Source organism: Tupaia chinensis, unplaced genomic scaffold (assembly GCF_000334495.1).
Source record: "Tupaia chinensis unplaced genomic scaffold, TupChi_1.0 Scaffold000314_1, whole genome shotgun sequence".
Classification (NCBI taxonomy): Eukaryota; Metazoa; Chordata; class Mammalia; order Scandentia; family Tupaiidae; genus Tupaia; species Tupaia belangeri.
In genome coordinates, this window is record NW_006159807.1 from 2835220 (window position 1) to 2850304 (window position 15085).

The window sequence follows — 15085 nt, forward strand, 5'->3', positions numbered from 1 at the left end:
GTGTGTGCATGCCCAAAATCCTGACAGGATGGGGAAATGGAGAAGGAAGTGAAGTGTGACCAAATCCCCTTGTGGGTGGGGGCATGCTTTCTCCCTCCCCTCTCTCTCTCTGTGGTGAGCTCACATACCCTCTGGCAAAATGAAAACAAAAATTCTACAGTTCTGCCCTTCCTTGGATACTAATCTTTGCCCCTACTTAGTAGATACTAGCGAGACTTTAGTAAAAATAATTTTTTAAGTTTATATAATTTTATAAACTAGATGATATTTAATATGAATTTTCTTCATTTTTAGCTTTACTACTAAAATTTACTTTCCCAAAATAGGCTAATGATGTCATTCAGCACAATTTAGGTTAATTTGCAGTATGTTCTAATTAAGCACAAAAACATTGTATACATAATATGTATATTTTGGTGATAATCATTTGAAAATCAATATTCTTGTTTTACAGTTGAAGCTTTGTATCAGACTACGTACCCAGAATATCTCCAGTACATTTATTTGGTGGCACCAATATCTCTTATGATGTTAAACCCTATAGGGTTTATCTTCTGTGAAATCCAGAAGTGGAAAGACACGCAAAATGCTTCTCAAAACAAAGTGAAAATCGTGGGACTAGGACTTCTGCGTGTACTACAGAACCCAATAGTATTTATGGTCTTCATTGGCATTGCCTTCAATTTTATTCTTGATCAAAAAGTACCCATATATATGGAAAATTTTCTTGATGGACTTGGAAATTCTTTTTCTGGATCAGCCCTATTTTATCTTGGTCTTACAATGGTAGGAAAAATAAAGAGACTGAAGAAGTCAGCATTTGTGGTACTGATTCTTCTCATCACAGCGAAACTGTAAGTTTCACTTATTTAACTTGGAAATTATTTGGGGAAAGCCTTATTTACCACTAGTTTTTTAGGGTGTATCCTCAAATATCCTTACCTTGGATATTAATAATTTCTCCTTGGCCCAGCAGTGGTGGCACATTCTGCTAAGATAGTGTGCTCCACAGGCTGGGATCACATGAGAAGTCCAGGTTCAATTCCTAGTCCAACCTCAAGGTTAAGCATGGTAGCAGGTACCTGTAATCCCAGTGACTGAGGAGGCTGAGTCAAGAGGGTTACCAGTTCTAGTCTAGCCTAGACAACATAGTGATACCTTGTCTTAAAAAAGAGCCAGGTACAGAGGTGTACCTGTAGTCCCAGCTGGGTGACCAAGGCAGGAGGATTGAGACCTGACAAAACCATGTCTTAAAATAGTAACAGTGATAGGGCCAGCCCATGGCCTGGTGGTTGGGGCAGCTGGATCCCACATGACCGACTGCGCAGTTCTGGTCCTGGACCCAGTGACCTGAAAAATAATGCTGCGCACAGGGGCATATGTACCCAAAATCCCAAAAGCGGGGGAGAAATGGAGGACAGGGGATTGCAGCATGACCTACAGGAGTACTTTCCTGTTTACCCTTCCCCTGTGTCCCTCTCTGGCAAGGGCATGTACTCTCTGGCAAAAAATAAATGATAAGAAGAAGAAGAAAAAGGAGAAGAATCCTTTCTTAATAAAGTATTTATGACAAAGGATATTGTGATGTTGGTGTATTGTAGAAAGATATTTCTTTATTCCATGTGGGTTATTCTTTCCATTTTACTGTCAGAGGATAAAGATGATTGGTTTCCTTATAGTTTTTATATAAACTTTACCTAATATTTTATATTGTCCCAGTTTGATCTTATTTTTAAAGGAATTTTGTTGGATTTCTTGGTTTCTAAATCTATTAAAAGCCTAAAAATCAAGAGTCATATGAACCTAAAGAACTGAGGGTGAAACAGAAAATTAGTGAAGTTCAGAACTGGTGAAGAGTAAATTATTATCTCAGTCATAATGAGAATAATGACTTTAAAATTTGCGGTAGGGCACGTGCAACTTCAGAGAGAGAGAGGAAAAAAGTGAGAAAGAAAGGATAGAAAGTGAAAAAGGACTCCTCAGGGGTGATGACCACACCACAATCCCTTCTCCTTCATTCTCCTCTCAGGATTTGGGGGACATACAAATATGTTCCTGGCATATTTTGAAGCTCCTGGGTCCCAGGACTTGAACCATTCAGTCAGCCATGTGGACTCAGCTGTCTTAACTATGCCACCATCTGGCTGGTCTAAGAATAATTTTTTTAAGGGTTTTTGCCATAGGACATGTGCACTCCAGAAAGAGATGGTGAGAGGGAAAGTGAGAAATCACCCCCTGGGGGGAATGGCCACACTGCAATTCCTTCTCCATTCTCCTCCTGGGATTTTGGGCATGCACACAAATGTGCCTGACTTGATTTTCAAACCTCAGGGTTCAGGACTCAAACTGCAGTTGGCCATGTGGGAGTCTAGCACGTTAATTACTGTGCCACCTGCTGGCCTTAAGAATCATCATTTTTAGGGACTGGCAGGTGGTGTGATGGTTGAGGTGCTGGACTCCCACATGGCTGACCACAGTTCAAGTCTCGGACCTGGTGGCTTACTCTCTCACTGTTTCTCTCTCTCTCTCCCCTTCTTTCCTCTCATCAAATTAAATAATAAAAATAACAAAATTCAATAAATAAATATTTTTTAAAAAGTAATCATTTTTAGCATATGCTATTTTTTAAATGAATTTTGAGAAAAATATTCTGTAATTCTAAGGTTGGTTGCACTTTCTAAATGTAGGTAAGTCAATATGAGTGATCACTATAAGCCATCTGATCCTGGCCTGCCAAATAAAAATTTCTTAACCCTCCTTAGTTAATAATTCTTCAGTTTACTTGATTCATTAGATATGGAGTTACACTTCATGGTATGGGGTGACAAAATTTTACTGCAAGGCTATCACAAAGTACTTACAGCATATTTAGCTATAGAATTCAGCTTTTGTGTATACAGTTAAATTTATGAGACCAGTGCAATATGATGTAGTATTTATGTTTTCAAAGTAATTGAAATGAATATGTTAATGAAAGTTATGGTGGTGTCATGTTCTTCAGAAACAAAATATTAATTAGAATTGCCATGGTAAATATAGTTCTAACAATAATAGTATTTATCAACTTCAGTTTATAGTAGGATTTAAATATTCTAATTTTAAATATTTTTTGTGTCTTTGATTCTCATTAGGCATTTATTTGGTTTTAGCATTATTCATTTAGTTTTAGTTATTGTTAATATTATTTCTTAATTTGCTATAGAACACATATGCTCACCGGAGAGAGACAGAGAGAGACAAGTGAAAAAGCAAGCCTCAACCAGGACTTGAACTGCAGTCAACTATGTGAGAGTCTAGTGCCTCAATCACCACACTGCCTTGTGGCCTCAATATTTATTTCCTTTTTAAATAAAAAATACATGTGAGGAACTTACAAAATTCATGGAAAAATATATTATGAAAAATGTATGCATAGATTCCAGGGGTTTTTTGCACCAAAATAAATTTGTACTTTAATTCCATTTTTCCAATAATTTTCTTTGAAGTTCCTTTTTCTAAGAGTAGTTGTTTACTCCATTTATGTCCTTGTTCTAGGTGCTCCTGTGACAATATTTTCAACCTCAGTCTTGCTGTTTTTAATGAAGAGCCTCACTTGGTTAGCTACTGTTAATGTGTTCTTTTTGTGGAATCCTGAAGGATTTATTTAATAATTGTCTCTTCACCAGTTCTGAACTTCTCTAATTTTTTGTTCCACTCTCAGTTCTTCAGGTTCCCATTCTTAGACCTTTTTGTGTTTACAAAGATGAAGAGCTAATGAGAGTTATCTTTCTACTGGTGTTTAGAATCTTACTGAGCAGCATTGTTGTCATTAACTGAACCATTTAAACTCTGATCATAACAAATTCAGCTTTTTTTCTTTCAAAAAAGAGTTTACTAATTCTCTTTAAAGAAGTTCTTAAACTGTCAGCCTTTTCTTTTTCTTTTAACATTTTAGTTATTTGGTTTTAGCATTATTCATTTAGTTTTAGTTATTGTTAATATTATTTCTTAATTTGCTATAGAACACATATGCTCACCGGAGAGAGACAGAGAGAGACAAGTGAAAAAGCAAGCCTCAACCAGGACTTGAACTGCAGTCAACTATGTGAGAGTCTAGTGCCTCAATCACCACACTGCCTTGTGGCCTCAATATTTATTTCCTTTTTAAATAAAAAATACATGTGAGGAACTTACAAAATTCATGGAAAAATATATTATGAAAAATGTATGCATAGATTCCAGGGGTTTTTTGCACCAAAATAAATTTGTACTTTAATTCCATTTTTCCAATAATTTTCTTTGAAGTTCCTTTTTCTAAGAGTAGTTGTTTACTCCATTTATGTCCTTGTTCTAGGTGCTCCTGTGACAATATTTTCAACCTCAGTCTTGCTGTTTTTAATGAAGAGCCTCACTTGGTTAGCTACTGTTAATGTGTTCTTTTTGTGGAATCCTGAAGGATTTATTTAATAATTGTCTCTTCACCAGTTCTGAACTTCTCTAATTTTTTGTTCCACTCTCAGTTCTTCAGGTTCCCATTCTTAGACCTTTTTGTGTTTACAAAGATGAAGAGCTAATGAGAGTTATCTTTCTACTGGTGTTTAGAATCTTACTGAGCAGCATTGTTGTCATTAACTGAACCATTTAAACTCTGATCATAACAAATTCAGCTTTTTTTCTTTCAAAAAAGAGTTTACTAATTCTCTTTAAAGAAGTTCTTAAACTGTCAGCCTTTTCTTTTTCTTTTAACATTTTAGTGAACCAATAGAGGAAGTAGGGATGCAGCTATAATTGCAACTTTCACTGATTTTTTTGCAAGAAAATTTTCTATAGAACAAAAAGAAAATTCAATTTTTTTCCTTCCTATTCCCTTATGTTTGAAGTATTTCCAGAATATTATTACACTTTAAATGGCTACAAATTGAATTCTTGGTTCTTTCAACAAAATGTCCACCAATAGGCATGCACAGGGTATGTGTATGCAAATAGATATACTTTCTGGGTAGGAGAAGAAGTTCATGCCCAGTTCAACCTCAGCAGTCTACTCACTTGGGGACTCATATGCTTTGGTATTAATTAAATGCTGCATTTCTTCTTTCTGCAGCCTGGTGCTGCCACTTCTGTGCAGAGAAATGGTGGAACTCTTGGACAAGGGCGACAGTGTAGTGAACCACACAAGTTTATCAAATTATGCATTTCTGTACGGTGTCTTTCCTGTAGCACCAGGAGTGGCTATCTTTGCAACACAGTTCAACATGGAAGTAGAGATTGTATGTATATCATAACTTTCTAAGTTTGATTATTATTGTGGTTAGTAGGAAAATGAATTTGAAAACACAGCCACATTCTTTTCTGATAATTTGATATCTGTAAGCTACCTCCTTTGTAAATAAGGAGGCATCGTGTAACGTTATGTAACAGTAGTTATTTAATCTGGGGACTTTATTCAGCTATGACCTTCTTCATGAATCTTTTTAAATTTCAGGTATTTACTTAAGCGTCAAAGTTGTTTGCATAAAGGTAACTTTCAAAATTTGGGGGGAAAAATACATTTCATTCACCACTAATTCAGCTACCAGCTACAAAATACCACATAACCAACACCAGCAAATAGCTGATATCAATTACAACCAAATTATTGACCATGTCTAAGTGTATTGTTCATACTATCTACAGTATTAAAAGATTTTAAAATATTGATATGAAGGCACTAAATGATTTTATAAAGGTCATTTTCATTATTTTATCCATAAATTGTTTGCATAGTAATTTTTCTCTTTTTGAATTGCTGTTTTTTGCCCTACATTTTATGAGATGTAACTCTTCATGGGTTTAATTTGATTACTGGTATGGTTTACTTCCTGAAACCTAGATGATAACCATCGGCAGTGGAATTTCTAGCATTTGTTGAGCATAGTTTGGAAGAGGAGCTAAGGGAATTGGAACCATTTTCTTTTAAGGGCTCTCAGAAAGGGGAAATGTGGTATTAGATAATATGCTGAATTCCATGTCTTTATTGATTCTTGTTTTTATTTTAGAATGTTTAGTGTTCTGTGGATTTTTAAAGTTTAAAGTAATTGTTTAAGTGAGATTGTGACTCCCCATTTTGATTTTACTTTTTCAGATAACCTCAGGGATGGTAATTAGCACATTTGTGTCTGCTCCAATCATGTACGTTTCTGCCTGGTTACTGACCTTTCCCACTATGGACCCTAAGCCATTGGCATATGCCATCCAGAATGTTAGTTTTGATATAAGTATTATAAGCCTGGTCTCCTTGGTAAGTATGGATCGCTGTATAAATGAATGGAAGCCACAGAACGAATTTGAACATAGCTTAGTAATAGAAAGAGATTGTACAATCTAGTTTCTTATGAAGGAGAAGGCTAGTCTGCCTGTAATATATATCAGCCTTCTGATTGACTGAGTTTTAGAGTAGACAAAAAGTTGAGAGTGGACAAAGTATGTCATTTTGTTAGACCTAGATTTGACTCCTGGCTCTATCACAAACTAGCTGTATGTCTCTGAGAAATTAACCTAAGCTTCTATTTTCTCCGGTATAAAATAAAGATGATAATTTCCATGGCTTGCCATAAGGAATAAATGAGACAGTATATGTGAAAAGCATTCTGCGAATAGTAGATCACTATAAATCCTAGCTGTTGTCTTATAAAATAATGGGGCCAAAAGGGATCTTTGGGATCAAGAAGTCTAACTACCCATTTGATATTGATGATACTTTAACCCCTCATATTAAGTATATCTATTCAAAGTAAATAATCAAGCATTTGACAACTAGAGTATCTTAAGCCCAAGTTGCATATTAAATTGAAATAGTATTCTGGCTGATAAAACAACAATGTTTATGATTAAAGGAGAAGAGGTGAGGATGAACATGTATATTGACAACAAATAAATGCTTGTTAATGTAATTTTTAAAAATTCCACTTCTGTCTTATATTTTAAAATATATATATAGCCATTAACTATAGTTAACAATAATTGGTTACATATTTCAGAAGCTAAAAATGTAATGGTAAATGTTTGAGACGATAGCTATGCTAATTACCCTGATTTGATCATTACACATTGTAGTTACATACTGAAAAATCACACTGTACTCTACCACTATGTATAGTTATTATGTGTTAATAAAAAAATAAAAACGACACCTATTGATAATAGGGTAGTTTGGGGAGAGGAAGACTATGGAGATTTCCATTGACAATGAGGAAATCAACCAATGTACCTAACTGTCCACTATGTAGATGGCTAGAATCCCAATCCTTTTGAATTAAGAGTGCAAGATAGTTTATCGTAGGGTGGGTGGCATGTCTTGTCTGTAGTAACATAACCTGGAACTTAGGTACCTCGTGAACCAATATGGTGGAAATGGAAGAGGAAAATTTAGAATATGCATTGTAATAAATACTATATGTAATTCATATAACTAATATGCCTCTCCTGTGAGCACTGCTCTCCTGAACAATTGGCTATCACCCAGTATCCTACCATAGCCACTGAAACCAGGCATTATTAGAACATGGCCTAGTAAAGGCATTAGTTTTTAAAGATATGGTAATTTTTTTTTGAGAGGTTTTTGCCATAGGGCGCGTGTGCTCGCCAGACAGACAGACAGAGACAGAGAGACAGAAAGCGAGAAATCACCCCGGGGGGGGGGGGGGATGGCCACGCCGCAATCCCTTCTCCTCCGTTCTCCTCTCGGGATCTTGGGCACGAACGCACATGCGCCCAGCGTGAGTTTTAAGCCACCAGGTCCGGGATGCAAACCGTGGTCGACTACATGGGAGTCCAGTGATGTAGCCGTTACGCTAACTGCTGGTTCCAGATATGGTAATTTTTGGACAGTTAATTTACTGTGGGATCTCTCCATGATTTTTATTTTATTTTGGATATAGCAATTTACCTTACTACCCATTTTGGAACTAGACAAGTTAAAGTAAAAAAAAAAAAAATCCAGTTTCTTTCTGAACTAGAATAAAGACAATTCTTTTTTTTTTTTTGGAGAGGTCAGACGATTCTTTAAAGAAACTAATTAGTTGCTTCTTTAAATGTATTTATTAAATGTTATTTAATAAGAAATTACAAAGATTAAAAAACATTAACTTTTAAACCTTTTGTCTTTAAGATCTGGTCTTTGGCTATCCTCCTTTTGAGTAAGAAGTATAAACAGCTTCCTCATATGCTTACGACTAACTTACTCATTGCTCAGGTTAGTAAACCTACCAATATTTAGATTCACGCTTTTCTCATAGATTATTTTACTGTAGAGAAGAAAATTATTTTGCTGGTTTTTTGCAGTTATAAAATCAGAAGTATTACTGTGACTAATTGCAATTCAGTTATAATGAGTTTATGCCTAATATATTAAGTATTGCAATGGGTCTTGAGCTATTGAAAGTTGAGACTAATGATAGCATTTGATGAGCAGCATTTTTAATTTTTAATTTTTTTTTGGAGATGTTTTTGTTATTAGAGTGCATGTGCTTGCCAGAAAGACAGACAGAGGCTGAGAGACAGAAAGTGAGAAATCATCCCCCAGGGGGGATGGCCATGCCGCAATCCCTTTTCCTCCATTCTCCTCTCAGGATCTTAGGCATGCATCCACTTGCGCCCAGCTTGAGTTTAAGCCACCAGGTCTGGGACTAGAATCGCAGTCGACTACATGGGAGTCCAGCAACATAGCCATTACACCATCTGCTGGTCCCAATTTTTATTTATTTTTAATTGGTAGAGAACATGTGTACTTATCAGAGACAGAGAAAGAGAGAGGGGGAGGGACAAAGTACCCCCCCAGAGGAGCATAGTCATGCCTCAGTCCCTTCTCCTCCCTCTCTCCATCCTGTCAGAATTTAGGGCATATGTGCTCAGAATGCTTTCCAAGCTACAGGGGCCAGAACTCATGGTCAGTCATGTGGGATCTGGGTCTCCTAGCTGGCTTGCTTACTATGTTTTATAATGGAAAAACTTGAACTCTTGCAATTTTATTACTTTTTTTATTCCACAGTACACATGCCTTCCCCAGACAGAGAGAGAGAGAGACAGAATGAGAAAGTATCCCAATTGGCGGGGGGGGGGGGGGGGATCATGCCACAATCCTTTTTCCTCCATGTTTCCATCATGTCAGGATTTGAGGCATGCCTGCACACATACCCAGTGAGTTTTTCAAGCTGCCAGGGTTAGGATTTGAACTGCATCAGCCACGTGAGACCTGGCTTTCTACGCATGGGGTTTAACCACTGTACTACAGGGCTAGCTTGCAATCTTATTTTTCTAGTTAAATTTTTGCACACCTCCAATTATTATGGAAAAATCTTAGTATTTCCTATGTAACCCGTAAGTAAATATAAGGTTAGTAGTTAGAATGTGGACAGTATCTATTTCAATGATCTTTTACATTGTTAAAGACTGCATAAAAATGATGGGAAAATTCATTTGGTATCCTGTAATGATACACAGTGATAAATGTATTTTAAAATGCATAAAAAGGTTTTTCTATCACAAGGCTTGAAGTTTTGGTAGAGCTAATATACACTGATGATTATTCAGCAATAAAAAAAGACATAATTATATTTGCTCTGACTAGGATTTATATGAGTATGACTAGCTTAATTATTATTTTCTGTGATACTAGTGGATCATATGGTATTATTAACTATTTACAAAATCTTTTAATCATTTTTTTCTTTAGTCTATTGTCTGTGCTGGAATGATGATATGGAATTTTGTTAAAGAAAAAAATTTTGTTGGACAAATTTTGGTGTTTGTTCTATTATACAGCTCCCTGTATAGCACCTACCTGTGGACAGGTAAGTTGGATCCTGAATGGAATTTGAGGTCTCTTCCCCTCCCCCAGCCCCTAGAAGCCCTTTGCTTTTAAGTGATCTGTTTGAAGTCCGGTAGTGCAGGATCAAGGTGTTCATTCAAGCAGATATGCCCACCAGCACACACACTATGCAAAGCTGAGATCTGCCTCCAGATACACTCTGTTTCTGTCTGGGCACAAGGCCTTTTCCTGTCACATAGTTCTTTTCCTCAGGGTCTTTGGCTCTGGGCCACTGAGCATAGCTCCTCTTCAGAGACATCAAGAAAGCAGGCTCTGGAGGCAGGTAGAGAAAGGAGGGAATGGACTGAGGTGTGTGTGGTATGCCCCAGAGCTCACTAAATTAGAGTCCAGCTGAATGGAAAAATTGGTGTTTTGCCTTAGGTAAATAACTTACCTTGGGAGCCGCAGTCCATTTCTATAAAACTGGGTTACAGTACCTTATAGAATTACTTTGAGGAAGAAATGAAACGTGGATATTTATGTCTGGTATATTGTAGGCACTCAAATAGAACTATATTAGTGATTAGAAAGAGGAGAAAATAATAATACAAGAACAAGAAAAGTAGAGGAATACAAAAGGTATGGAAATAGGAGAGGACCTAGTAAGAATCCCTGTTTCTCACTTCAGTCAACTTCAAAAAGGATATTCAAATGTTTTCGCACATTGATACTCTGAAGTAGAACATTTATTTGATGCCTACATTCTGGTATGTTTATGAAAAAATTTTGTCTGGCTGTATTGTATTCATACCACAAATTTGAACCTAGAAAAAGGCACATAACAGGAAATTATAGAGTGGTGAGAGGCAAGGGTCAGGAAGTGGCTCTTAGGACAGACCTTTGATTTCACGCCTTCACAATCAAAAGCTGGTCCCTCTAAGTCAACAGGCTTTTGAAGTGAAGCAACAGTGGGTGAGAAATTACAGAATGAGAAATTCAGTGCAAACAGAAGAAGGTTTGTGCTGCTTAAAGGCAGGTACATCTGCATAGCACGAGAGTTTTCATGAGACATCAACTTGAAAGAACCTAAAGACTTTATATTTCCAAATATAGATGAGCCAGTTTGATCTCTAACACACAGGCTTATTCGGGTTAACTTGAGGAGGAGGAAAGCGGCAAGTAGACCAGTGTATCAAAAAGTCTCACATTTCTCTGAAGCCCTCTTCAAGGGTACATGACTAAATCCAGCCAAAAAATGTAGTTCTGATGAAGGTACCCTTTAACTTGCAAATTATTTTGCTACAACGGAATTTTCTGTGTAAGAGTGTTATTTTTAAGTCATTTTGTTCAGCCATTTTCAGTTTCTCTCACTTGCATATCATCCTCACAGTTTTACCTTACCTGCATACCATTTGTTCTGTTTTTCTTTAACACTGACTCACTCTTTTTTACTTTAATCTCTTGAGCTGTGTATCAAAAAACAAAAAAATGAAACAACCAGGGCTGGCAGGCGGCTTGGTGGTTAAGAGCACTGGACTCCCACATGGCCGACTATGGTTTGTGTCCTGGATCTGACAGCTTGCTTTCTCTCTCTCTCCATCCCCCCACCCCCCCACCAACTCGCTGGTCAAATTTTAAAAGTAAATAAATAAACAAAGGTAAATAAAATAATTCTTTTTTTAAAAAAAATCCCTCTTTAAAAAAAAATCCCAGATTTCATATGCTAATTAAAAAGTCTCAAATGCCCACTAAAATAAATGCACAACTCATCAAAAATGTGCACTTTTGTGCCACCTACAGTTTCTACACTTTAGAAACACCAATCTAGTTTACATCCTTCATTTTTCAAATTAGGAGAAGAGGCCCAAAAGGTTAAACTGATTCAGGCCAGCGCTGTCATGGCTTTGACAGTGAGAGTTAAGGCTATAATCCACTTGATCACGTATGGTTTTTCCTACGAGGCTGGAATGAGGAGCATTACAGCTCTTAAGAGTAGGGCTGGCAGGTGATGAGGTTAAGGTGCTGGACTCCCACATGGCGACCACAATTTGAGTCCTGGTCCTGGCGACTTGCTCTCTCACTTTCTCTCTCTCTCTCTCTCTGTCTCTCTTTCTCTCGTCAAATTAAAATAAAATGACTGAATAAATAAAATAATTCTTTAAAAAATTCTTCATACTCAACTAATATACAACTTTAAAACCAAAGCATTTCACATACTATATTCAGCCAAACTACACACTCAGTCATTCTAATTAGCGACACTGATTGTCATGGCGAAGGGGCTTGTTTTGCTAATGTAAATCCCAGATTGAAATGAAAAATGGAACTCACTTCTCTGGTATAGTTCTATCTTATTTATTTAGTCTGTATTTGGCTTACTTTTCACTTCCATATATGGATTATGACATAGTTATCTCACTGCATTTTTTGTTCAATCTACCACAGGACATTTATTTGGACTGTGATATCATTTGGCCTTCAATTGGCTCAAACTTAATATAAAGACCAAATGTAAGCCCTGAAATCATGAGACTGAACTTTGGTTATAAGGGGGACACACAGATGATTATCATTGAAAAGGAGAAATGTATAGCATAATGGCTATGTCGCTGGACTCCTACGTAGTTGACTGCGGTTTGCGTCCCGGACCCGGTGGCTTAAAACTCACGCCGGGCGCGTGTGCGTGCGTGCCTAAGATCCTGAGAGGAGAATGGAGGAGAAGGGATTGCGGCGTGACCATCCCCCCTGGGGGGTGATTTCTCGCTTTCTGTCTCTATGTCTCTCTCTGTCTGGCAAGCTCACACGCCCTATAGCGAAAATCTCTCCAAAAAAAAGGAGAAATGTTCAGGGCTTGAAGAATCTGTCTTTGGATCCACAGATCTCTGGGAAACACTCAGAGTTGAACTCACCTTGTGTCAGAAGGCTGGGTTTCCAGTCCTGCTCTGCCCTCTGCTGGCAATGTGATTTAGGCAACCCTTCATATCCATGTCTATAAAATGAAGACATTAAAACAGATTCTTTCCATCCCTGAAGTTCTAAGAATCTATAGCAGTAGAGAATTTATTTTGAAAGATGTTATTTCTGTAAATAATTGGGTATAATGTGTAAGGAAAGTCCAAGAGCTTGAAAACATGTGTGTTGTATGAAGTTCATATTGTGCTTGTATTAAGCTCCATCATTACACTGGAGACACTTATGAAAGCATAACCTGTGTAAGAATTGTTTATCCTTCTTAGCACCAGCAGAGTGGGGGTGTTTTTATTTTTACAGGTACTCTATATACATTTTTTTTTAATTTTTAAATTATATTTAGATTCTAAACACTCAAATCAAAAGAGTAAAGTAATTGAGCCTTTTGAAAAAAATCCTCATGGATGAAACAAGATTTTTTTTTTTTCTTTTGGAGAGATTTTCACTATAGGGCGCGTGCGCTCGCCAGACAGAGACATAGAGACAGAAAGCGAGAAATCACCCCCCAGGGGGGATGGTCACGCCGCAATCCCTTCTCCTCCATTCTCCTCTCGGGATCTTGGGCACGCACGCACACGCGCCCGGCGTGAGTTTTAAGCCACCGGGTCCGGGACACGAACCGCGGTCGACTACGTGGGAGTCCAGCAACATAGCCATTATGCTAACTGCTGGTTCCTGATGAAACAAGATTTGAGTAAAGAAATAATATAGGAGAGAAAGTGAAAATGATTTTTAATTAAGAAAGCTTATTGCAAAATATTGGGAACAGCATTTATGTAGGAGTAAATTCTAAGGCAAAAATCTATAGACTTCTACAGACTTTTACTGAAATAAACTTGATTTAAAAAAAAAAGTTCCATGATGTCTGATCAAACTTTCAATCTTTATTTCTTGTTCTTAGGCCTTCTAGCCGTTTCTTTATTTCTTTTGAAAAAGCGAGAGAGCGTACAAATTCCTGTTGGCATCATCATCATATCGGGCTGGGGGTAAGTTGGTGGCTTTCTGTTTGGTTCCATGTCTTCATGTACACGGTTACCATTCATTCTCTTTTTTTCTCTCTCAATAACCTTTGTTATTACAGAATTCCTGCCCTACTTGTTGGTGTTCTTTTGATAACTGGAAAACACAATGGAGATAGCATTGACTCTGCCTTCTTTTATGGAAAAGAGCAGGTGAGAAGAGTTTATTGGCAGTTTTTGTCCTTAAGAACTTCTATTTTTGAAAAAAAAAATGTTGATATATCATTTCTTCTGCAAGACAGAGAGCAAGAGAAAGACAGAAATGCGGCACCCCCATAAGGTCTTCATGCCACGATGCACTGCCATCTCAGCTGGGCCAGATCATGGGCACATGCATGGCATGGCTCGCTACTCAGGGAGGTCCCACTTCACAAACTCAGACTGTTCTTATGCGGGTCTAGATGCATTATCACCGAGCTACTGCCTGGCTCCAAAGAAAGTCTCTTTTGAGCTTGTTAAGGTGCCTTGCTGTACCTACATTGAAATGAACTTTGAAACTCTATTCCACCTTATTGCATATCCCTTTGGTTATCCTAGATCATTTTATCATACTTCAAAAACATGGTGAACATTTTACATGTCTAAGTCCATTTTTGCCTGGAGATTTATTTTACTGAGTCTTAATCATCCTTATGAATTATTTTTCCTCTATTAGAGGAAAGAATGATCAATTAAAGTCATTTCATAAGTTGGCAATAATAATGGTCAAATTATTGAGTTGCTTTTTTTTTTCATTTGCTAGAGAGCACGTGCACTCACCAGAAAGAGATGGAGCAGGGAGGAGGCGAGTGACCTCCCCACCACCAAGGGAATGGTCACACCACAATCACAATCCGTTTTCTTCCATTTCTCCATTTGAGATACTGGGCATACACATACACCAAACATGCTTCTCAAACCTCTAGATCTGGGACTTGAACCACATAATTGGCTGTGTGGAATCCAGTCATTTAACCACCATGCCGCTCGCTGGCCTAAGTTACTGACTCTTAATCCTATCATAAATATAAATTATAGAACAAAATGAATCTGTGAAAATGTGCTTTAAAGTATATGGAGTAGGAGGTTCATTGGAACTGCTGAATTTCTTAAAGATAGGGCCTGGTAACATGTTTTTAAAAACCTCTCCAAATGAGTTTTATTTCTTATCCTTTTTTTGTATTTGCAATTTTGTATCTTACTGAGTTTTTGAGAACAAGTAAGAGTGTACATATAAAGGGCTTACATTAGTGCTGGCGTCTAGTTAATACTCAATAAGTATTAGCTATAATTATTTATTTTTAATTCTAATTATCATGAAAAAAGCCTCTAGTTCAGGCCAGCAAGGTGGCAT

At 37.2% G+C, this 15085-nt stretch overlaps 1 protein-coding gene across 3 annotated transcripts in view; it reads left to right on the forward strand.

Annotated features, from left to right (window-relative positions):
* Positions 1 to 15085, forward strand: part of GPR155 (G protein-coupled receptor 155) — a 58313-nt gene that overhangs the window by 20538 nt on the left and 22690 nt on the right. For all 3 annotated transcript variants that reach the window (XM_006151121.2, XM_006151119.3, XM_006151120.2), the window contains exons 3-9: positions 455 to 854; positions 5081 to 5246; positions 6101 to 6256; positions 8126 to 8209; positions 9689 to 9806; positions 13635 to 13719; positions 13815 to 13905. In XM_006151121.2, the coding sequence (XP_006151183.1) occupies positions 455 to 854; positions 5081 to 5246; positions 6101 to 6256; positions 8126 to 8209; positions 9689 to 9806; positions 13635 to 13719; positions 13815 to 13905 (1100 nt within the window). The remainder of the gene's footprint in view (positions 1 to 454; positions 855 to 5080; positions 5247 to 6100; positions 6257 to 8125; positions 8210 to 9688; positions 9807 to 13634; positions 13720 to 13814; positions 13906 to 15085) is intronic.